The following is a 24,337-nucleotide window of genomic DNA, read 5'->3' as shown; positions in this document are numbered from 1 at the left end:
CCTGCCGCAAAGCGGATTGTGCTGTTGACCGTCTGCTGTAAAGTGTATTTGCGCATGTGGAGAATCTGAAGGAAAATGTGAAGTTCAGCAAAAGGTTTGTGGGAGAGGGGCGACAGGTCCGGCACTGCGCCCCCCCAGGGCGGGCTGAGGGAGAAAGGGGAATGAGTGAGTGAGGATTGGGGGAGTGAGGGAGTGAGGGAGTGAGGGTGTGAGGGGCTGGGGAGATGGGGAGATGGGAGACAGGGGCTGGGGAGTGAGTGAGGACTGGGGAGTGAGTGAGGGCTGAGTGGAGAGTGAGGGGCTGGGGAGGAGTGAGGGAGTGAGGGGCTTAGGAGGGGGGGAAAGTGAGGGTGTGAGGGGCTGGGGAGGAGTAAGGATGTGAGGGGCTGGGGAGAGAGTAAGGACTGGGGGTGTGAGGGGCTGGGGGGCAGTGAGGGGCTGGGGAGGGGGGAGAGAGTGAGGACTGGGGGAGTGAGGGTGTGAGGGGTTGGGGAGGGAGTGAGGGCTGGAGGAGTGAGAGAGTGAGGGGCTGGGGGCGGGGAGGGGCTGAGTGGAGAGTGAGGGGCTGGGGAGGAGTGAGGGTGTGAGGGGCTGGGGGGGGGAGTGAGGGTGTGAGGGGCTGGGGGGGGGAGTGAGGGTGTGAGGGGCTGGGGGGGGGTGTGAGGAGCTGGGGGGGGAGTGAGGGCGTGAGGGGCTGGGGAGGGAATGAAGGGCTGGGGAGAGAGTGAGGACTGAGGGTGTGAGGGGCTGGGGAGGGGGGAGAGAGTGAGGACTGAGGGTGTGAGGGGCTGGGGGACTGATGGTGGGGACTGAGCCTGAGGTTGATGTCCAGGCCCTCCAGCTCATGGCCCCCCATACAGAGATCCTGAGCCCCCCCCCCCAAGCCCTGCCATGGCTTGGATCAGTGCAGCTCCCAGTGAATGCAGCCAGTTGTGGGGAAGCTGCTAGATCCTGTCATTAAACACAGGCTGACTGAGCACTTGGATCAAATGTCAGCCGTGGCTCAGTGGGTAGCACACTCGCCTCTTGAGTCAGAAGTTTGTGCATTCAAGTCCCACCCAGGGACTTGAGCACATAAATCCAGGCTGACAATCCCAGAGCATTGCTGCACTGTCTGAGGTGCCGTCTTTTGGATGAGATGTTAAATCGGGGCCCCCTCTGCCCTCTCAGGTGGACATAAAAGATACCTATTTTGAAGAAGAGCAGGGGAGTTATGCCCGGTGTCCTGGGCCAATATTTATCCCTCAGTCAACAAAAAAAGAGATTATCTGGTCATTATCACATTGCTGTGTGTGGGAGCTTGCTGTGCGCAAATTGGTTGCCACGTTTCCCACATTACAACAGTGACTGCACTCCAAAAGTACTTCATTGGCTGTAAAGTACTATGAGATGTCCGGTGGTCATGAAAGGCGCTATATAAATGCAAGTCTTTTTATCAGTGCGAGGGGATCGGAGAGAGTCGGTGTGGATTAGTGATGGGGAGGTCGTGTCCGACTCGCCAATTCTGGCTCCTTCCACATCCTGGATTTCCTTCGCCCCTTTCAGCTGCTGAGGCAGTTGGGTGTCCGGCTGGGATGGTCCATTGTGCTCGCTGGCTCCTGGTCTGACCATGCCTCAATTTTAAAATTCTCATCCTTGTTTTCAAATCACTCCCTGGCCTCGCCCCTCCCTCTCTCTCTGTAATCTCCTTCAGTTCCACAACCCCCCGAGATGTCTGCGCTTCTCCAATTCTGCCCTCTTGATTATAAACGCGCAACCAGAGGAGGAATTTCTTCTCTCGGAGGGTTGTAAATCTGTGGAATTCGCTGCCTCAGAGAGCTGTGGAAGCTGGGTCATTGAATAAATTTAAGACAGAGATAGACAGTTTCTTAACCGATAAGGGAATAAAGGTGTTATGGGGAGCGGGCAGGGAAGTGGACCTGGGTCCATGATCGGATCAGCCATGATCGTATTAAATGGCGGAGCCGGCTCGAGGGGCCGTATGGCCTCCTACTGCTATTTCTTATGTTCTTGTGTGCCTTCTGTTGCCGAGGCCCCAAGCTCTGGAACTCCCTGCCTAAACCTCTCCGTTTCTCTACCTCTTGCTCCTTTAAGACGCTCCTTAAAACCAACCTCTTTTACCAAGCTTTTGGTCACCTGTCCTAATGTTTCAGTATGTAGCTCGCCATTAATTTTGTTTGATTACGTTTCTGCGGAGCGCCTTGGGATGTTTGTCTACATTTTCAGGTGCTATATAAATGCAGTACTGTGTGAGTGCTGCATTGTCGCAGGTGCTGTCCTTGGCATAGCCGATTAAATCGAGCTCTCACCCTTCCGATGGTTCAGGTGGATGTAAAAGATACTGTGACACTGAAAGTGGGAAAACATGTTCATAACATTCTATCATTGCAAAAAAATGGTCCTTGCAAACCTAGAAATTAACTTCCCGAAAACCTTTCTCGCTTTCCCCAATAACGAAACAAAAAGAAGAGTGTTTGAGTGAAGTGACAACGACTCCTCCCTTTCTTTCCAGTGTGTCGGTGCTGTCTAACCCGCCATGTTTGTCCTGGTGGAGATGGTGGATACCGTGCGCATCCCACCCTGGCTCTTTGAACGGAGACTAAACGATGCCATAGCTGAAGAGCTGAACAAGAAACTAGCAAACAAGGTAAGAGTTGGAGCCGCTTGCTGGAGCAGCTTCCAGAGCAATCAGCTTTAAGCTACATTTATATTGCAGAACTGGGAATTTCGAAAGGGTTGGACAAATACTAGAAAGGGAAAAGAATTGCACGGTGCTGGGGAAGAGCAGGGGAGTGGGACTAATCGGATCGCTCTTTCAAAGAGCCGGCACAAACACGATGGGCCGAATGGCCTGTGCTGTCTGCCTCCATCCTAACACTTTCCTATTGTGTTCCCAGGTGTTATTCCTAAGCCTGTTTGTGCCTGCCTGTCCGGGGGGAAAGGTTTGTAACAGGCCATTGAGTGAAAAACACTTGCTCTACTCGTATGGTGCTCTCAGCCAGCTCGGGGGGGGGGGGAGCGGGGGGGGGTGGCGGGGGTCACAGGCTTGGCTGCTGTTGCCTCTGATAGCGACACCAGGAAAGGTTTAACAAGTTCAATCTATACAGCCTGGATAAGCAACAACTTGCATTTATATAGTGCCTTCAACCTAGTACAACGTCCCAAGGCGCTTCATAGGAGCGTTATAAAACAAAATTTGACACCGAGCCACATATTGGTCGATTTTAAGCAGCGTCTTTTTTTTTTATTCGTTCCTGGGATGTGGGCGTCACGAGGCCAGCATTTATTGCCCATCCCTAACTGCCCCTTGAGAAGGTGGTGGTGAGCCGCCGCCTTGAACCGCTGCAGTCCGTGTGGTGAAGGTGCTCCCACAGTGCTGTTAGGGAGGGAGTTTCCAAGATTTTGACCCAGCAACGATGAAGGAACGGCCGAGATATTTCCAAGTCGGGATGGGTGTGCGACTTGGAGGGGAATGTGGAGGTGGTGGTGTTCCCATGCGCCTGCTGCCCTTGTCCTTTTAGGTTATCGAGGTCACGGGTTTGAGAGGTGCTGGTGAAGAAGCCTTGGCGAGTTGCTGCAGTGCATCTTGTAGATGGGACACACTGCAGCCAGGGGGTGCCGGTGGTGGAGGGAGTGAATGTTTAAGGTGGTGGATGGGGTGCCGATCAAGCGGGCTCTTTGTCCTGGATGGTGTCGAGCTTCTTGAGTGTTGTTGGAGCTGCACTCATCCAGGCAAGTGGAGAGTATTTCATCACACTCCTGACTTGTGTCTTGTAGATGGTGGGAAAGGCTTTGGGGAGTCAAGAGATGAGACACTCGCCGCAGAATACCCAGCCTCTGACCTGCTCTTGTAGCCACAGTATTTATGTGGCTGGTCCAGTTAAGTTTCTGGTCAATGGTGACCCCCAGGATGTTGATGGTGGGGGATTCGGTGATGGTAATGCCGTTGAATGTCAAGGGGCGGTGGTTAGACTCTCGTTTGTTGGAGATGGTCATTGCCTGGCACTTGTGTGGCGTGAATGTTACTTACCACTTCTCAGCCCAAGCCTGAATGTCACCCAGGTATGTGGGCATGGCCTGCTCCATTATCTGGGGAGCTGCGAATGTAATTGAACACTGTGCAATCATCAGCGAACATCCCCACTTCTGACCTTATGATGGAGGGAAGGTCATTGATGAAGTAGCTGACGATGCTCTTAAAGGAGGAAAGGCTGGCGGAGAGGTTTAGGGGGGGATTTCCACACCTTGGGGCCCAGGCAGCTGAAGGCATGGCACCAGTGGTGGAACGATTAAAATCAAGAGGTCAGAATTAGAGAGTCTAGAGATCGTGGAGGGTTGTGGGGCTGGAGGTGATAGGGAGGGGTGAAGGTATAGAGGGAGGGATTTGAAAATGAAGGCAAAAAGGCAGGCAATTGAAGTGGTTTTTGGAGTGTATGGAGGCACCTTTAGTAATGACTCTACGAGGCAGGGTATGATACTTAAACTGTGTAGACCTGTAGTCCTTTATTTGCAGCTCCTGAGTGCCGACAACAAGCTGTGAGTTCCCTTTTATACTGGGTTACCTGCAGTGTGCAGGCAACCCCTAGGTCTCCAGCAGCAGCACCCTCTGGTGTAGAGGTAAGGTGTGTACAGTGTAAGGGTACATTCAATGTGGCATAACAGTGTTACAGACATCACACAATAAACAGGCATGCAGACACAACAACACTCCCCCCTGAGCATTTTTCACATCCTTATTGTCATGACCAGGGGAGGTGATCAGTGGTGGGCTATGGGAGGTTGTGGTGAGGGTTGTGTGGTTGCCAGGTGTGACCCCTGTGCTTGAGGCTGGCCTCGTATGTTTCCCCTCCCTCACACACAAACCAAGTGGGTGTCACTGTTGTGGGATCCCTCGGGGAGGTAGCCACGGCAGCAGTGGGTGGTGTGTATACACTGTGATGTGGGTAGTTGTGGGCTGGTGGGCAGGGCCACAAGACTAGGTGGGCTCCTTGTCCACCAATTGGGATGAGATTCAGGTCATCCCAGGGTTTGCCAGGGAAGCTGGAGGGTATTGGCCTCATACTCCTGGTGTTGGCCCTGGCGGCCAGGGGCTATAGGGCTGGTCTGGTGCAGGTTGCCATTGGTGGTGGCTGGGCTGCCCATTGACCACTGTCCCTGTAGTGGGTCTGCTCCCACTGCCTGTGTGTGTGTCCTGCAAGGGGCATCACATTCATTCCAAAGGTCCAGGCTACATGGTCAGGTAGCCTGCTGGACCTGGGGGTCTCCCACAGGGGGATTCCATTGACATCAGCATGGTCCCTGTAGGACCCAATGTCCTTTGGCAGTGTCCTACCTGTACACATGACACTTTGGCTCTGATCACACATAGTCGAGCCTACATTATACATTACAGTATTTGCATCACTTTTGGGTGTCCTGGTTTCACAAGACATGGTTACATTAGGCATTTCAAATTCTCTATCCTAATTGTTAAGCATAATAAACTTGTTAACCTTACTGACACCTGCATTCTTCTCATTAGTCACATTAGTTAAACCAGCATCACAATTCATGGTTACATTGCATACATTTTCATACTTGCACCCTTTTATTGCATCTTTAGCTTTAAAGTCCTTGTATTCAAATAGTTGAAACTGTCCCTTTAAATTTTTTAAGTTACCGGAGCCTTTAAGGGAGCCTTCCCATCTGATTGGCCGCTCGGTGCCACGTGTCGCTCCTCCAACGCTGCCCCTCGTGGTATGGCCGCGGCCATTTTGATTACAGGTTCTGATCCTCGTGGTGCTGCCGCCATCTTCTGCCTCTCCTGTAGGTAGGCTCTTCCACAGGTTCGACCCTGGACATCAGGAATCCATTTCTTTCGTCGATGTTCACCACTTGGAGCGCTGCCCCAGCCCGGAAAGTGGAGTTTGGATCCTCGGTCCTGAGATTTTTCCGTGGTGTTGTGGAGTCATCGTCGAGCTGGACTGTGGAACCTCCGGATGCAGCGATGGATCCATGTTCGAGGTCGATTGCTGGAGCCCGGAGGCCTGGGAGCAGCTTCGCTTGGACAGGATGCAGTTGTGGTCGATTGGCGGGATTCATCCAAAGTTCTTCAAAGGTCGTTTGGCTCATCGCAGACTGGCTCGCCCCTGTGTCAATCTCCATAGAAACTGGGACCCCCGTCGACGTCTACTTTCATTGCCCACGGAGAACTTTCGGTGGAGCAGGTATGAGTTCCATACTCTTCTTCCTGGGGCTGAGCAACTTCACCTTCATCTGTGTCGGAGCTCCGGTGATCAGCCAACTCATCAGAGACGCAGTGAGTACATCCTTTGAAGGTGCCCTTTCTCTTTGTATGCATAGTCTTTGTAGCGGCACTGGTGGGCCCTGTGTTTTCCTCCACAGCGCCAGCACGGGGCCATCCGGTTCGCCCCATGTGGCGGACTCAGGGTTGCGGGACTCGGGGCAGCATTTCTGCCCTTAGAAGTATCCGTGCGGTGCACTGCGCTCGCCGGTTTAGAGTCCTGGGTCAGTGTTCGCCTGGAGTGGTCGGCCGGCGTCCTGTAGGCCTGGTTCACTTGGATTGCTCTCTGCAGGGTGACGGTGATGTCGGCAGAGAGTAATTTGTGCAGGAGGCCTTCGTGGCCGACTCCGAAGACGAATGTGTCCCTTTGTGCTTCATTTAGGTGGTCGCCAAAGTCGCACGGTGCTGCCAGTCTCCTTAAGTGTTCCAATCTTTCTACAAAAGCATCCCAATCTTCCCCATCGGTAAATTGCCGAAAGATGCTGAGATTCGACATGCTCAGTGTGTGATTTGTGACCTCATATTCTCGTCGCCAGTTGTAGTGTATGTTGTAGTGTATTTAGTGATGACTCCACGAGGTAGGGTATGGTACTTAAACTGTGTAGACCTGTAGTCCTTTATTTGCAGCTTCTCGAGTGAGGACACCAAGCAGTTTGCAGGTAACCCTAAGGTCTCCAACAGCAGCACCCTCTGGTGTACAGGTAAGGTGTGTACAGTGTAAAGGTACATTCAGTGTTGCATAACAGTGTTACAGATATCACACGGTAAACAGGATGCATATACAACAGTTTTGATGAGCTAAATGTAAATTAAAGTAAAGTCAGACAGTAGGACCTAAGGTCAGCAATATAAACTCATGGAAATTGTCAGACAGCCGACTGAGCTAAGGTTGTAAAATGGCTGGTTTAAACTTCCAGACAGGGACGGCGAGCTCGAGTTGCTGACTCTAGGGATATCACAGACTTAAAAGTTGAATTGATAATCCAGCCCTTTTTCCCAGTAAGGCTTGTGCTGACTGTGTCTGTCTTGTGTTCTCTCCGCAGGTGGTATATAATGTTGGCCTCTGTGTCTGTCTGTACGACATTACCAAGCTGGAAGACTCCTACATCTTCCCAGGGGACGGAGCGTCTCACACCAAAGGTTTGTCATTGCACACTAAGGAATAGTGTTCCTATTTTAGTGACTCTCAGGAACCCAGTGTCTCCATTTCCCGCCTGCTAGTGCTAATCCTTAACCAGGGCAGGAGAACTGGGGTAGGCGTTAGCTTCAGCCCCTGGGTTACACATGGGGATTATTAGTGACCGATTCCCCCTTCTTTAAGATGTTGTCCAGCCGAGTTATGCCCCTATACTCCCCCCTCTTCATGTAATCCAAAAGACTTTGGGCCGGTAATGGGGAAAACTGAATTCTCTCCATCCCTGGTTTGCTTTTAGCTCATTTATTATTATTTCCATTCGGTGTCTCTCTCTGTCTACTGCAACCATAAGAAATAGGAGCAGGAGTAGGCCATATGGTTCCTCTAGCCTGCTCTGCCATTCGATAAGATCATGGCTGATCTCTGACCTCAACTCCACTTTCCTGCCTGATCACCATATCCCTTGATTCCCCGAGAGTTCAAATATCGATCTCAGCCTTGAATATACTTAATGACTCAGCATCCACAACCCTCTGAGTGAAGAAATTCCTCCTCATCTCCGTCTTAAATGGCCGACCTGATCCTGAGACTGTGCCCCCTAATTCTAGCCGTCAAGAGGACGTGCTGGCTAGCCTCTGCCACTGTCTTGCCAAGATGGGTAAGAGCTGCAGTGGAGGGTGTCCAACCCTCAGCTTCCTCCCTCCCTCTGGCTCCGCAGCAACATGGTCCAGGCGCAGGTTCCTCCTCTGGAACTGGTGTCCAGCGATACCTTGATCAGCCTTGTTCAGTTTTGTAGCACCCTCGTCTCTCACTCCAAAGCTCGTGGATTCAAGTCTCACTCATGGTTCGAGGTATCGCCTTTTGGATGAGGTGTTAAACCAAGGACCCATTAATGGGCTGGATTTTCGGCGTTGATGTTTTTGGACCGGTAATGGTGGCGTGGTGGTGAAGTTTGCGCCCGGGAACAATTTGCGCCTCAGTCAGTAACATTGGGCAGCTGGGCCCTGAGTCAGGGGGCGTAGCGCTAAGGGAGGTGTTGTACACCTCTCTTGGGCGCGAGCATGGGAAACTCCCGAGTTAAAGAGCCGGGCCGGGAGCGTTCCAACGCCTGAGGGCGGGGGGGGGGGGGGGGGGAATCCCTAAAATAAAAAGCCCCCAAAACATTGCCCTCGCCACCACAACACAAATCGCAAAAAAAAATTAAAAGAAAAGCCAACCACACTTACCTCAGGAGTCCATTACTCACCTCTCCGCTGTTATTATCGTTGTTCCCAGGCGCTCACTGCGGGGGGCGCTGTGGGGCGGATGGGTCGGGCAGGAGCTCAAACTCGCGGCGATGTCGCGACCAGAGGCGTTGTACATCGGGCGCAGCTCTTCCGGGCCGTGCTGCTCCGCGCCGCTGCTAAACTGGACCCGAGGATCGCCGCGTGACGCTGGAGGCTGACCGCCCGCCCAGGACACCTCGCCCCCGCCATTGCGAAAAACGGAGCGGAGAGGAGCTGAAAATCCGCCTCAATATTGTGTCTGTTCAAGTGGACGCCTTTTAGAAGAGCAAGAAAGTTCTCCCAGTGTCCCGGCCAACATTTATTCTTTAACTAACACCACCAGAAACAGCTGAACTGAGATTTATCTAATTTGCTGTTTCTGGGATCTTGCTGTTTGCAATTTGGCGGCCATGTTTTCCTACATAGCAACGGTGACTGCACTTCAAAGGTGATTGGTTGGTTGTGGGGATTTGGGAGAACCTGAGGATGGGAAGGGCGTTCTTTAAATGCAGCGGATTCCTTCTTTAAACGTATTATCTTCCTCTCCCTGTTTTTCAACACAGTACACTTCCGATACGTGGTCTTCCGACCCTTTCTGGACGAGATTATCACTGGCCAAATCAAAGGCTGCAGTCAGGACGGAGTCTTTGGTAAGTGAATCATTACCTGAGGCTTTCCCGTTCCATTTTTCTCAACCTCCGAACCTGGGTGTGATGGTTCATGCCATAAGATAACAAAAAGGAGCTGGATTAGGCCATTTGGCCCCTCGAGCCTGCTCTGCCACTCAATACGATCATGGCTGATCGAATCTTGGTCTCAGCTCCACTTGCCTGCCCACGCCCCATAAACCCTTCACTTCCTTTAAGCGCCTTGGAACGTTTTACTACGTTAAAGGCACTATATAAATAAAAGTTGTTGTTATCGTTCAAACATCTCTGTAACTGAATATATTCAATGACCCAGCCTTCACGGCCCTCTGGGGTAGAGAATTCCAAAGGTTCACTGAGAGAAGAAATTCCTCCTCATCGCAGTCATAAATGGCCGACCCCTTATTCTGAGACTGTGACCCCTGGTTCTAGACTCACCAGCCAGAGGGAAACATCCTCCCTGCATCCACCCTGTTAAACCCTGTAAGAATTTTGTATGTTTTATTAGATTGTCTCTCATTCTTCTAAACTCTAGAGAATATAGGCCTAATCTACTCAAACTCATAGAACAATCCCTCCCATCCCAGAAATCATTAATAGCTTGCTGTACCTGCATGTTCATTTTCAGTGATTCGTGTACAAGGACACCCAGGTCTCTCTGAACACCAACATTTCCCAGTCTCTCTCGGTTTAAAAAATTCTCTGCTTTTCTATTTTGCCAACCAAAGTGGATAACTTCACATTTCTCCACATTATATTCCATTTGCCATGTTCTTGCCCACTCACGTAGCCTGTCTATATCCCCTAGATGCCTCTTTGCATCCTCCTCACGACTTACATTCCCATCTAGCTTTGTATCATCAGCAAACTTGGATATATTACATTTGGTCCCCTGATCCAAATCATTGATATATACATTGTGAGAAGCACCGATCCTTGCGGTACCCCACTAGTTACAGCCTGCCAACCCGAAATGACCCGTTTATTCCTACTCTCTGTTTTCTGTCCGTTAACTAATCCTCAATCCATGCTAGTATATTACCCCCAATCCCTTGAGCCCTAATTTTGTTTAATAACCTCTTGTGTGGCACCTTATCGAATGCCTTCTGAAAATCCAAATATACCATATCCACTGGTTCCCCCTTATCTATTCTACTAGTTGCAACCTCCAAAAACTCCCAACAGATTCTCAGCAGAAAACGCGAGCCTCGTCAAATTTAGTCCGAGGCTGCAAGTTGGGCCTAATGACGGGGGAAAACACACAAAAATATTTTTCACAAGAAATAAAAAATGGGAAAACATTTACAGGACCCGTTTCCACTGAATCGCTGCAAAAGAATTTTAAAAAAAACTTACCGGCAATCGAACTGCTGCTCCGGTTTCTCCACAACGTTTTCTCCCTCGCCTACGGGTCACCGTCACCACCAAACTCGGGCGGTAGCGGTTTTTCCGGCAGTCTGCTCCCCAGCGGCATTTCGAAAGTGCCGGCGGAACACTTCGATGAAATTCCCGCCGGCTGGTTTTCCACCAAAAACGAGGAATACCGCCAAAAAACCCGGCGGAAAGGCTGATGAAATTCCAGCTCTCTGCCATTTCCGTATTCCCCATTATAATTTCTCCTGTCTTAGCCTGTAAGGGACCCACATTTACTTTTGCTAATCTGTCCTTTTTACATACTTTTACAGTTACCTGTTCTGCAGTTTTGCATTTAAGTGTCTCTCACTAGTTTACTCTCACAATCTATTTTTCCTTTCTTTATCAATTTCTTGGTCCTCCTTGCTGAATTCTAATATCCTCCCAATCCTCTGGCTTACTGCTCTTTTTAGCAACACTATAAGCCTCTTCCTTTGATCTAATACTATCTTTAACTTCTCTTGTTGGCTACGGTTGGACCACTTTTTCTGTGGGGTTTTAGTGCCTTAAAGGAACGTATATTTGTTGTGAATTATGTATTAATTCTTTCAATGCTAGCTACCGTCATATCTTTCAATGTCGTTTCCCAACCTACCTTAGCCAACTCGCATCTCATACCTACATAGTTTGCTTTGTTTAGATTTAAGACCCTGGTTTCAGATTTAACTAAATCACTTTCAAACTTAGTATAAAATTCTATCATATATTATGGTCACTCTTCCCTAAGGGCCCCTTTACTACAAGGTTATTAATTAACCCTTTCTCATTGCACAATACTAGATCTAAAATAGCCTGTTACTTAGTTGGTTCCTCAATATATTGATCTAGAAGACTATCTTGTATACATTTTACTACGTTAAAGCCGCTATATAAATAAAAATTATTATTATTACATTCGTGAATTCAACCTCCACACTATGACTGCAAATTTATTTTGCCCATCTATATGTAGATTAAAGCCCCCCATGATTAGTGTATTACCCTTGTTACATGCGCCTCTAATTTCCTGATTTATACGCTGCCCTACGTTACACTGAGTCACAGCCGATACCTGTTCTGCAGTTTTACATTTAAGTGAAGCCTCAGAAACAGCTCCTGAAACTTGAGAAAATCTGGGTTTGTGATGCCAGTGAATCTCCAGAGTTTATATCATGGAGTGGCACCAGCTGTGGAACTACCACACATCTGCAGTGAAGAGACTTTAAAAGGAGAGGAAGATGTCTAAGAATCGGGCGGAGCAGAGGCGCACCGGAGGAGGCCCTGCTGAAATACAGTCGTTCTGCCACCCATTGGGGCCGGCGTTTAACGGGCCGAAGGGACTCCAGGGCCGGCCCAGGACAACACAGGAAACTACCCGAAACTACTGCTCAACACACCCAGCTTGCGCTCAGGCCCCCAGTGGCATCCAGGCCTCTCCCCGGTGGCATCCGGGCGTTCAGGCCCCCTTCGAGGACGACTGGGCTTCTACTTCCCCGCAGTGCTCCGGGTGTGGCCTGGTCAGTGCTTTGTGCACTGCAGAGGGCTGGCAGCGCCCATGGAGCAGTGCCAAGGGAGTAACCTACTACTGACTCACATTTTAAACTTTTAATCTACTTGAGAAACTTTTTAAACAATTTGGGAAAACTTTTAAACAACTTGGAGAAATCTTTTTAAAACCTCCTGGAGAAACTTTTAAATAACTTTGGAAAATTTTTTTTTTGAAACTTTGGAAGAAACTTTTAAAACATCCCTCGGAACTTCAGCGGACAACTGACCTTCCTAATGCCTGCCCCCAAACCAAGCCTCGGGCCACCTACCGTCAAGGGCGCTACTCGATGCCGAGCTTGCGGCCAACATCTCGCCGTAGGCAATTAGATTCATACAGCAGTGCCTGGTCTCCAGTCGTCTTGGAGCCCTTTGCCACTGGACCAAGACCTTACTCAGTTAAGTCCATGTGGTTGTCGATGTGCAACGGCCACCCCACGTTAAAAGAACTCCCGAACAGGCATCTTCCACTTGGTTAACATGAAGTTCAGGCCTGGAACGTCAGGACCCTCATGGACAACTCCCAACAGCGACAGGCCGGAATCCCGCACCGCCATAGTTGCCTGGGAACTTAGATGCTTTGACATCGACACCACTGCCCTAAGCGAGACCCAGCGGGCAGTGGAAGGCCAGCTCAAAGAACAAGGTGGAGGTTACACCTTTTTCTGGAAAGAAAAACCAGAGGAAGAACGCCGCCTTCATGGAGTCGGCTTCGCCATCAAAAATGAGCTGGTCGACCGCCTCAAAGACTCTCCCTGCGGGGTTAACGAATGCCTCATGACTCTTCGACTCACCCTATCCCAGAACCAATGCGCCTCAGTCATCGGTGCGTGTGCCCCAACACTTAATGCAACGGTTGAGATCAAAGAGGTTTTTATTCCAACCTTGCAATATCCCTGTCCCGCATCCCCACGGGCGACAAATTGATCCTCCTAGGTGACTTCAACGCCAGGGTCGGCAAAGACACAGCCCTCTGGGGAGGCGTGATTGGCAGAGAGGGGGTAGGGAAAGCCAACTCTAGCGGTACCCTACTCCTGACAAAATGACTAGAACATGAACTCCTCATCACCAACTGTTCCGCCAGAGGGACAAATACAAGGCATCGTGGCAACACCCTCGCTCCAAACACTGGCACCTGCTCGACTATGTCATCGTCCGAGCCAGGGATTGCAAGGATGTGCGCATCACCTGCGCCATGATAGGAGCTGACGACTGCTGGACGGACCACCGCCTAATACGATCCATCATCAACATCAACATTGTGCCAAAGCAGAGGGGACAGCAGAAGCAGTCGCAAAAAAGTCAAAGCCGGGGCACTTAAAGACCCAGCTCAGAGAGCCCTATACAGCCAGCGCCTCACAGCTAACCTGGCGTGCCTTGATGACCCTGAGATGCTGAATGCCCACAGCCCCTTGGTCTGCCCTCCAGGCCTCCATAACCAGTGCCTGTGAAGAGACACTTGGTCACTCAACCAGGAAACACCAGGACTGGTTTGATGAGAATGATCAGGAGATCCAAGAACTAATAGATCGCAAGCGCAAAACATTTCTGAGCCTCAAGCAACAACGCAACTCGGGAGCAGTAAAACAACATTACAGAGGTCCAACAAAAAACCCGGGACCTAAAGATCAGGTGGTGGATGGAGAAAGCACAGGAGATACAACAACTGGCCGACAGCCACGATATGTGAGGATTCTTCATCACAGTCAAGCCATCTCGGGTCCAAACTCCCAAGGCTCCACCCCACTGCTGGCCAAGAACAGGGAAACACTCATCAAGGACACCGAGGCTATCAGGGCTGAAGGAGCACTTCGAAGATCTCCTCAATCGAGACTCTGCCTTTGACTTGAGTGTTCTCAACTCCATCCCGCAGCATGCGACCCGCCACTACCTCAGTGAAACCCCAATGTTGCATAAAACAGCGCGGATGGAATCCCTGCTGAGATGCTAAAGTATGGCGGAGAGGCACTGTTGGCACAGATACATGACCTCATCTCTCTCATCTGGAGGGAGGAGAGCATGCCGGGAGATCTCAGAGATGCAGTGATCGTGACCATCTTTTTTAAAAAAAAAGGGGGACAAGTCCGACTGCGGCAATTACAGGGGACCCTCCCTGCTATCAACCACTGGGAAAGTTGTCGCTAGAGTCCTCCTCAACCGTCTTCTCCCTGTGGCCGAGGAGCTCCTCCCGGACTCACAGTGCGGATTTCGTCCCCTACGGGGCACAACGGACATGACCTTTGCAGCGCGACAGCTGCAGGAAAAATGTAGGGAGCAGCGCCAGCCCTTATACATGGCCGCCTTCAACCTTACAAAGGCTTTTGAGGGTCTATGGAGCATCCCCCTCCATTTTGGATGCCCCCAAAAGTTCGTCAACATCCTTCGCCTGATCCACGACGACAGGCAGGCCGTGATCCTTACCAACGGATCCATTACAGACCCAATCCACGTCCGGACCGGGGTCAAACAGGGCTATGACATCGCTCCAACCCTCTTCTCAATCTTCCTCGCTGCCATGCTCCACCTCACAGTCAACAAGCTCCCCACTGGAGTGGAACTAAACTACAGAACCAGTGGGAAGTTGTTTAACCTACGCCGCCTCCAGGCCAGGTCCAAGATCACCCCAACCTCTGTCGTCGAGCTACAGTACGCGGACGACGCCTGCGTCTGCGCACATTCTGAGGCTGAATTCCAGGATATAGTCTACGTATTTACTGAGGCACACGAAAGCATGGGCCTTACGCTAAACATCCGTAAGACAAAGGTTCTCCACCAGCCTGTCCTCGGCGCACAGCACTGCCCCCCAGTCATCAAGATCCACGGCACGGCCCTCGACAACGTGGACCATTTCCCATACCCCGGGAGCCTCTTATCAACAAAAGCAGACATTGATGTGGAGATTCAACATCGTCTTCAGTGCGCCAGTGCAGCCTTCGGCCGGCTGAGAGTGTTCGAAGACCAGGTCCTCAAATCTACCACCAAGCTCATGGTCTACAGGTAATACCCGCCCTCCTGTATGGCTCAGAGGAAGACACTTCAAGTCGCTGGAGATATAGCACCAACGATGTCTCTGCAAGGGAGGACAGGCGCACCAACATCAGTGTCCCCGACCAGGCTAACGTCCCCAGCATTGAAGCACTGACCACACTCGATCAGCTCGGCTGGGCAGGCCACATAGTCCGCATGCCAGACACGAGACTTCCAAAACAAGTGCTTTGTGCAGAGCTCTTTCACGGCAAACGAGCCAAAGGTGGGCAGCGGGAACGTTACAAGGGCACACTCAAAACCTCCCTGATAAAGTGCGACATCACCACTGACACCTGGGAGCCCCTGGTCAAAGACCGCCCAAAGTGGAGAAAGTGCCTCCGGGAGATCGCTGAGCACCTCGAATCCCAACGCCGAGAGCATGCAGAAAACAAGCGCAGGCAGCGGAAGGAGCGTGCGGCAAACCAGTCCCACCCACCCCTTCCCTCAACGACTATCTGTCCCACATCTAACAGAGGCTCTCGTATTGGATTGTTCAGCCACCAAAGAACTCACTTCAGGAGTGGAAGCAAGTCTTCCTCGATTCCGAGCGACTGTCTACGATGATGATGATGATGGGCGGCCTATACACAACTCCCACCAATGTTTTCTGCCCCTTGCTGTTTCTTAGCTCCACCCAAACTGATTCTACGTCTTGATTTTCGGAGCTAAGATCCTTTCTCTCTCCTGTTTTATCCCATCCTTTATTACCCCTCTCCTTTTCCATTTTCTCTATCTCTTCTAAAAGTTAAAGATCCTGGAATATTTAGTTCCCAACCTTGGTCACTTTGCAACCACATCTCCGTAATGGCCGTTAGATCAAACCTATTAATTTCTATCTGCGCTATTAATTCATCTGTTTTGTTGCAAATGCTTCGCGTGTTCAGATATAGTGCATTTAAAAGCTTTGACTTTTTTCTATTTTTCCCTGATGCCACCGTAGTCACTGATGCCCTATGACCTTTGTTCCTCTCTCTGTCCATTCCTGCCCCACTCTGCTTATTTTTTACCCGAAACTCTGCTCTGCTCTAGAGCCTTGACATTTCTCTTGCTGCTTTTAAATGTACTCTCCCGCGCGCCGCCCCCCCCAATTAGTTTAAAGCCCTGTCTACTGCCCTGGTTATTCGATTCGCCAGGACACTGGTTCCAACCCGGTTTAAGTGGAGCCCGTGCCAATGGAACAGCTCCCTCTTGCCCCAATACTGGTGCCAGTGCCCCACGAAGCAAAACCCCGGTCTCTCACACACCACTCTTCACCCAGAGAGTGCTGAGAATGTGGAACTCGCTCCCACAGGGAGCAGTTGAGGCGCATGGCACAGATGCATTTAAGGGGAAGCTGGATAAACACACGAGGGAGAAAGGAATAGAGGGATATGGTGATGGGGTGAGATGAAGAGGGGTGGGGGGAGGCTCGTGTGGAGCATAAACGCCGGCACGGACCTGTTGGGCCGAATGGCCTGTTTCTGTGCTGTAAATACTGTGTAATATAAAAATACATATTCGAGATATCCCTCCAGGTAGGAACCAGCCTGATGCTGTCAGACACTATTTAACTAGCTTAATGACATTTGGGATTTTATGTGTCAAGGGTATTTGTGGCTCCTTGAAGTACTGACGCAGCGTGGAGGTAGGAATGTAACAGGAGGGCTGGAAGAGTAGTGTAGCAATATTAGTGTTTAAAGTGTGGGGAGTGGGTGAAGATCTGGGGCAGGGTTGTGGTCCATCACCACTGAAATCGTTGGCCAGCCTCCCCCTGCTCAGTGAGAGGATGGGAGTGGGCTGTTTACGTTTAATTCACAGGGGCTCGAGGGTCTCCCTTTGACTCGGAGGCAATGTCTGTCAATCACAAAGTCCTGTATTCAATGCCCAGCCTGGGCTGGGTCGGCTGGGGCAGCAGGAGGGATGGCTGCTGACTAACTCTATCCCTAGGCGAAGGGGAAGGAAAACCAGCCTGGATGCCCACTCCTACTGACAGTCCAGTGACCCCCTCCCCGCCCCAGCTGTCACTGGGAGGTCCACGAGTGTGGCTACTGGCTGAAGACAGGACCCTTCTCGTCTATTCTAGTTATACCCCATCCACAGCCAGCTGACACCCGCTCCCCAGAATGTGCGCGCTCCCAGCAAGAGTCGGTGCTCTCCGGAGAGGAGAGGGGGAAATTCGGAGGAAAAACTGAAGATGTACATCCAGGGCAAGGAGAGGGAGGAGAGAGGGACTCGGACCCCAAACTCGATGGAAGGGAAGGCAAAAGTGACCAGAGTTGGATTTCTGTCCCCTGTCTGTGCTGAGCTAACCGATCTCGACCAGACCAGGGGTTAGGGCCCTCAAGGGGTTAGAAAGAAAGACAGACTTGCATTTATATAGCGCCTTTCACGGCCTCGGGATGTCCCAGTGAAGCACTTGTTGAAGTTTCGTCACTGTTGCAATATAGGAAATGCGGTGGTGGGGGGTGGGGGCGGGATGGTGGTGGTGTGGTGGGGGGTGGGGGTGGTTAGGATGAGCAGTAATGATTGAGGCTTTCCTCTCGTCAACATAACAAAAAAAACCCAGATTATTTGGGCATTATCACATTGCTGTTTGTGGGAGCTTGCTGTGGGCAAATTGGCTGCCGCGTTTCCCACATTACAACAGTGGCCACACTCCAAAAGTACCTCATTGGCTGTAAAGTGCTTTGAGACGTCCGGTGGTTGTGAAAGGCGCTATATGAATGCAAGTCTTTTCCTTCATTGCTGTCCAAGGGTGCCCCAACAGAGGTGACAGTGTGCATGCTGGGTGAGGACATAAGGACATAAGAATTAGGAGCAGCATCTGGCCCCTCGAGCCTGCTCCACCATTCAATAAGATCATGGCTGATCTGATCTTGAGCTCAGCTACTCTTCCCTGCCCGCTCCCCATAACCCTAGACTCTTTTGACAAAGCCAGGCCTGACCATGGTCGAATATTGTGGCACGGTTCGCTCTCAGTGCTCCAACAGAAAGAACGGCCGTTTGGGTGGGGCGCCAGAGAGGGATTACCAGTACCTGTGGGGTCGTACCCCTGTAATCGTCAACCCCCTTAGGGGAGGTTGGGCGGTGGGGAACTAGAGAGCGAGAGTAATGAAGCCATGTTGGAAGTTGCCGGGGGGGCGGGGAGGTGTTTAGATTAACAGCGTGGTTTATGAAGTGTGAGGAGCCATCTTGCAGAAGCAGCCACCTTGGGGGTTGGGTGGGGGGTGGGTGGGTGTGACTTTCTGCCACAGTTATGTGGGCATGTCAGCATGTCGCAATAAGGCTTCGAAGCACTGACCACGCGCGACCAGCACATCATCCATGTGCCCGACACAAGGCTCCCAAAGCAAGCGCTCTTCTCGGAACTCCTACACTGCAAACCAGCCCCAGGTGGGCAGAGGAAAAGTTTCAAGGACACCCTCAAAGCCTCTTTGATAAAATACAACATCCCCACCGACACCTGGGAGCCCCTGGCCAAAGACCGCCCTAAGTGGAGGAAGAGCATCCGGGAGGGCGCTGAGTACCTCGAGTCTCGTCGCCGAGAGCGTGCAGAAAGCAAGTGCAGGCAGCGGAAGGAGTGTGCGGCAAACCAGTCCCACCCTCCCTTTCATTCAACCACTGTCTGTCCCACCTGTGACAGAGACTGTAATTCCCATATTGGACTGTTCAGTCACCTGAGAACTCACTTTTAGAGTGGAAACAAGTCTCCCTCATTCCGAGGGACTGCCTATGATGATGATGAATAAGGCCCAGCAAGCACACCTGACGTTTCTCCCTCGCGTCATCATCATAGGCAGTCCCTCGAGTCGAGGATGACTTGCTTCCACGTCACAAAGTTCACAGGTGTTTCAATGAAGGACCTAATATTCCAGATCCCGAACTAGATCCTGAAGGGCGGAAGATGCCTGTGCGTGGATTTTTTAACGTGTGGTGACCGATGCACACCAGCCACCACACGGGCACGACAGAGCGAGGTCTTGGTCCAGTGGCGAGGGTTAACCAGGACGACTGGAGACCAGCTCTGCTGCACGGACCTAGTGCAGTGTGGGCTGGCCCATGCTGCCCCTGGGCCCCACCGCGTATACGGTGGATAGCTGACCTCCGACACAGCCCTGGGGGTGGCAGGAAGTGGGGTGACTTCATCCTAACCTAGAGACCATTTTTATGCAAATCCCAGTGAGCCGTTGAGAGCGATGCTGGCAGAGAGCTGGGAGCCAGGCACCCGCCCACCTGTTGCATCACTCGGTCAGGCAGCAAAGGAGAGCAAATCCCTTTTGTGAGGTATGGCTTGACTGCACTGGGTTAATGGGCGACGGTGGCTGCTCATTGTTCTGCAGCCTGTGTGTGTTCGGGAACAGCCTGTCCCTGTGTGTGTGTCTGTCTGAGATAAGGAGGTTGCCCGTCACAATTAAGCTGCACAATAGTCGGCGTGCGAAAAGAATAATGTCCCTTTGCTTCTTGTGACCTTAGATAGCAGACGAGCTGAATTCTGCTCTTGCCTCTCGAAGACAGAGGTTCTGTATTGTCCTTTAATCAGTGACGTTTTGGGATGAAAGCCAACAGTTTCAGGAGCCTTGTCGGAGTCACCGGTCAATGAATTCGGGTTTACGAAAGAACATATGAATTAGGATCAGGAGTGGGCCATTTGGCCCCTCGAGCCTGCTCCGCCATTCAATGAGATCATGGCTGATCTTCTACCTCAACTCCACCTTCCTGTACTGTCCCCATATCCCTTGATTCATCATGATCGTATTAAATGGCGGAGCAGGCTCGAGAGGCCATATGGCCTACTCCTGCTATTTCTTATCATTCCCTTAATATCCAAAAATCTATCGATCTCTGTATTGAGTATGCTCAAAGACTGAGCCTCCACAACCCTCTCGAGTGGAGAATTCCAGAGATTCACCACCCTCTGAGTGAAGAGGTTTCTCCAGTACGAAAGTCCTCAGTCCTAAATGGCCGACCCCTTTATTCTGAAACTGAGGTTTATTCAATCCACTCATCAATGTGCGCAGGATCCCAGCATTTTGCACTGATTAAGGGTTCTTGCTTCTGGGAGTCACCAGGAACAGTTAGGACGTGAGAATATTGGCTGCACTCCCTCCTTGTATTTTTCACCCCCTCCCCTCCCCCCGCTCTTCCTCCCCACTCCTGAAGGTCTTGAGTCAATGCAGTGCCCTTCCATGGGTTCGTTGACGCAGGGCCATTACAACCAAGCTTGCTTCATTTGCACAGTGACCACAATTCCAACCGCAGGGAACTGGATAGTCATCAGGAGCAGGGACCCTGGCCTATGCCCCTCCCTCTCGCCCTCCTTCCCTCTCCCTTCAACTTGCGTGTTGAGTTAGAACATAAGAACATAAAAAATAGGAACAGGAGTAAGCCATGCGGCCCCCTCGAGCCTACTCCACCATTTAATATGATCATGGCTGATCCGATCATGGACTCAGGTCCACTTCCCCGCCTGCTCCCCATAACCCCTTATTCCCTTATCGGTTAAGAAACTGTCTATCTCTGTCTTAGATATATTCAATGACCCGGCTTCCACAGCTCTCTGAGGCAGCGACTCCCACAGATTCACAACCCTCTGAGAGAAGAAATTTCTCCTCATCTCAGTTTTAAATGGGCGGCCCCTTATTCTAAGATCATGCCCCCTAGTTCTAGTCTTCCCCCATCAGTGGAAACATCCTCTCTGCATCCACCTTGTCAAGCCCCCCCATAATCTTATACGTTTCGATAAGATCACCTCTCATTCTTCTGAATTCGAATGAGTAGAGGCCCAACCTCCTCCACCTTTCCTCATAAGTCAACCCCCTCATCCCCGGAATCAACTGAGTGAACCTTCTCTGAACTGCCTCCAAAGCAAGTTCAATTGCACTGCTCCCACTGGCCCCCTGGTTGAGGTCGGCTGACCCTGGGACCTTCCTGATACATATGGCATAAGACTGGGCTTGTATTTGCTCCAGTATAGAAGATTAAGGGGTGATCTAATTGAGGTGTTTAAGATGATTAAAGGAGTTGACGGGGTACGTAGAGAGAAACTATTCCCTCTGGTTGGGGGGGGAGAGAGGGGAGAGAGAGGGGTGGGGGGGGGGAGGGGGGGAGGAGAGGGGGGGGGAGGTGGGTGAGGAGAGGGGGGGGGAGGTGGGTGAGGAGAGGGGGGGGAGGTGGGTGAGGAGAGTGGGGGAGGTGGGTGAGGAGAGGGGGAGAGGAGAGGGTGGGGGGAGGGAGAGGGTGGGGGGAGGGAGAGGGGTGGGGGAGGGAGAGGGGTGGGGGAGGGGGGTGAGGGGGGGAGAGGTGGGGAGGGGGGGAGGAGAGGGGGGGGAGGTGGGGAGAGGAGAGGGTGGGGGGGGGGAGTCCAAAACAAGGGGGCATCACTTTAAAATTACAGCCGTTCAAGGATGATGTCAGGAAACACTTCTTCACACAAAGGGGGCGGTCGGAACCTGGAACTCTCTCCCAAAATGCTGTTGAGGCCAGGGGTCAAGAGAACATGTAAAAACTGAGCTTGATAGATTTTTCTTAGGCGAGGGTATTAAGGGTGACGGAACCCAGGTGGGTAAATGGAGAAAGGAGTTAAGGTACAGATCAGCCATACGGAGCAGGCTCGAGGGGCTGAAAGGCCTCCTCTTGTTCCTGTGACTCTGTACACAACCAGGCAGTGCATTTACCTGCCAAGGTACTGGGGAGAGCTGGCATCGACTCCAACCCATGGAGACTACCTCAAGTCTCTTCACCCTGATACTCAGCCAAGATTGGCGGGGGGAGGGGGGGATTTAGATTGTGTCAGTGTGGGCTGCTGTAAAGCACTGTAAATCTTCCATTATTCATTGCTACTCCTCTCTCTCCCTCGCAGTCACCCTGGGATATTTCGATGACATCCTTATCCCTCCTGAATCCTTGCAGCAGCCGGCCAAGTTGTATCCTTCAGTGGGCGGTGGCCCTTCCCCTGGGGGGCAGGGGCAAGATACCAGCGATGAACACGGCCCACTCAAAAGCTTGTTCTGTACTCGGATCTGGAGTGGCTCCAGTTTAAAGATGTTTCCACTTGAGTGGGCAGGGGTGGGGGGGAGGGAGAGAGAGAGAATCCAGAACAACGGCCACAAATATAAGGGCGGGGGGGGGGGGGCACAAATATAAGGGCGGGGGTGGGCACAAATATAAGGGCAGGGGGGGCACAAATATAAGAGGGTCACCAATAAATTCATGAGGGAATTCAGGAGAAAGTTCTTTATCCAGAGGGTGGTGAGAATGTAGAACTCGCTACCGCAGGGAGTGGTTGAGGCGAATCGCGTAGATACATTTAAGGGGAAGCTGGATAAACACATGAGGGAGAAAGGAATCGGATATCCTGATGGGATGGGAGAAGGTCTAAGTGGAGTATAAACGCCAGCAGGGACCTGTTGGGCCGAATGGCCTGTTTCTGTGCTGTGACCATCCCTGTAATTGGAATGATGCTGTTTGCTCACTGAAGCCACGGGTCGCCTTTTCCTTGACCGGGCTGGAAGCGATGAGACGGAGCAGGTGTGGGTGTGGGAGTATGAGACGGACGAGGGGACACACGACCTGTACATGGACGTGGGGGAGGAGGTCCGACTGCGAGTGGTGGACGAGACCTTTGTCGACACTTCGCCCACCGGGCCCAGCAAGGCCAACAGCGAGACCACCGCGGTGGAGGAAGCCGCGAGAAAGGAGTCGCCCTACACACTGACGGTAAGACAGACCACCTCTCTCTCTCTCCCTCTCTCTCACGGGTGCTGCAGGGCCTGGGAACTCTCTCAACGTAGGACAGAAGCACTTGCATTGCCATAGCGCCATTCACAATCTCAGGACGTCCCAAAGTACTCCAATGTTGCCTTATTTATTTTTGGGTGCACGGCACATTCACAGTTTCACGCAAGGATCGACAGACAGGGTACGTTGGTCGTCGCTCTTGCAATGTAGGAAACAAGGCTCTGTTCCCCCCTCCCCCATCTCTTCCCCTCCCCCCGTCTCTCTCTTCCCCCCCGTGTCTCTCTTCCCCCCCCCCGTGTCTCTCTTCCCCCCCCGTCTCTCTCTTCCCCCCCCGTCTCTCTCTTCCCCCCCCGTGTCTCTCTTCCCCCCCCGTGTCTCTCTTCCCCCCCCGTGTCTCTCTTCCCCCCTCCCGTGTCTCTCTTCCCCCCCCGTGTCTCTCTTCCCCCCCCGTGTCTCTCTTCCCCCCCCGTGTCTCTCTTCCCCCCCCGTGTCTCTCTTCCCCGGCCCCCCGTGTCTCTCTTCCCCCCCGTGTCTCTCTTCCCCCCCGTGTCTCTCTTCCCCCCCCGTGTCTCTCTTCCCCCCCCGTGTCTCTCTTCCCCCCCCGTGTCTCTCTTCCCCCCCCGTGTCTCTCTTCCCCCAGTTTTTCCCCCGTGTCTCTCTTCCCCCCCCGTGTCTCTCTTCCCCCCCCGTGTCTCTCTTCCCCTGTTTTTCCTCTCATTTCCCGTGTCTCTCTTCCCCCCCCGTGTCTCTCTTCCCCCCCCCCCCCGTGTCTCTCTTCCCCCCCCGTGTCTCTCTTCCCCCCCCGTGTCTCTCTTCCCCCCCCGTGTCTCTCTTCCGTGTTCTCTATCCCCCCCCGTGTCTCTCTTCCCCCCCCGTGTCTCTCTTTCCCCCCCCGTGTCTCTCTTTCCCCCCCCGTGTCTCTCTTTCCCCCCCCGTGTCTCTCTTTCCCCCCCGTGTCTCTCTTTCCCTTTTTCCCCGTGTCTCTCTTTCCCCCCCTCTTTCTTCCCGTGTCTCTCTTTCCCCCCCCGTCTCTCTTTCCCCCCCCCCCGTCTCTCTTTCCCCCTTCCCCCCCCGTCTCTCTTTCCCCCCCCCCGTCTCTCTTTCCCCCCCCCGTCTCTCTCTTCCTTCCCCCCCCGTCTCCTCTCTTCCCCCCCGTCTCTCTCTTCCCCCCCGTCTCTCTCTTCCCCCCCCTCTCTCTTTCTCCCCCCCTCCTCTCTTTCTCCCCCCCTCTCTCTCTTCCCCCCCATCTCTCTCTTTCCCCCCCATCTCTCTCTCTTCCCCCCCATCTCTCTCTCTTCCCCCCCATCTCTCTCTCTTCCCCCCCATC

At 52.2% G+C, this 24,337-nt stretch overlaps 1 protein-coding gene across 3 annotated transcripts in view; it reads left to right on the top strand.

Annotated features, from left to right (window-relative positions):
- Positions 1–3: 3 nt before the first annotated feature.
- The window catches only part of polr3h (polymerase (RNA) III (DNA directed) polypeptide H), a 26,593-nt gene continuing 2,259 nt past the window's right edge, over positions 4–24,337 (top strand). The window contains exons 1-6 of one of the 3 annotated variants that reach the window (XM_070862321.1): positions 4–94; positions 2,513–2,647; positions 7,327–7,423; positions 9,247–9,333; positions 22,133–22,196; positions 22,785–22,989. In XM_070862321.1, the coding sequence (XP_070718422.1) occupies positions 2,537–2,647; positions 7,327–7,423; positions 9,247–9,333; positions 22,133–22,196; positions 22,785–22,989 (564 nt within the window). In that variant the 5' untranslated portion in view covers positions 4–94; positions 2,513–2,536. Of the gene's footprint in view, positions 166–2,512; positions 2,648–7,326; positions 7,424–9,246; positions 9,334–22,132; positions 22,197–22,750; positions 22,990–24,337 lie in introns of all 3 variants that reach the window. The other 2 variants (XM_070862322.1, XM_070862323.1) reach the window with 2 other exon arrangements.

The sequence above is a fragment of the Pristiophorus japonicus genome, chromosome 19, assembly GCF_044704955.1.
Source record: "Pristiophorus japonicus isolate sPriJap1 chromosome 19, sPriJap1.hap1, whole genome shotgun sequence".
Lineage (NCBI taxonomy): Eukaryota > Metazoa > Chordata > Chondrichthyes > Pristiophoridae > Pristiophorus > Pristiophorus japonicus.
This window is presented reverse-complemented; position numbering and strand designations above follow the sequence as displayed.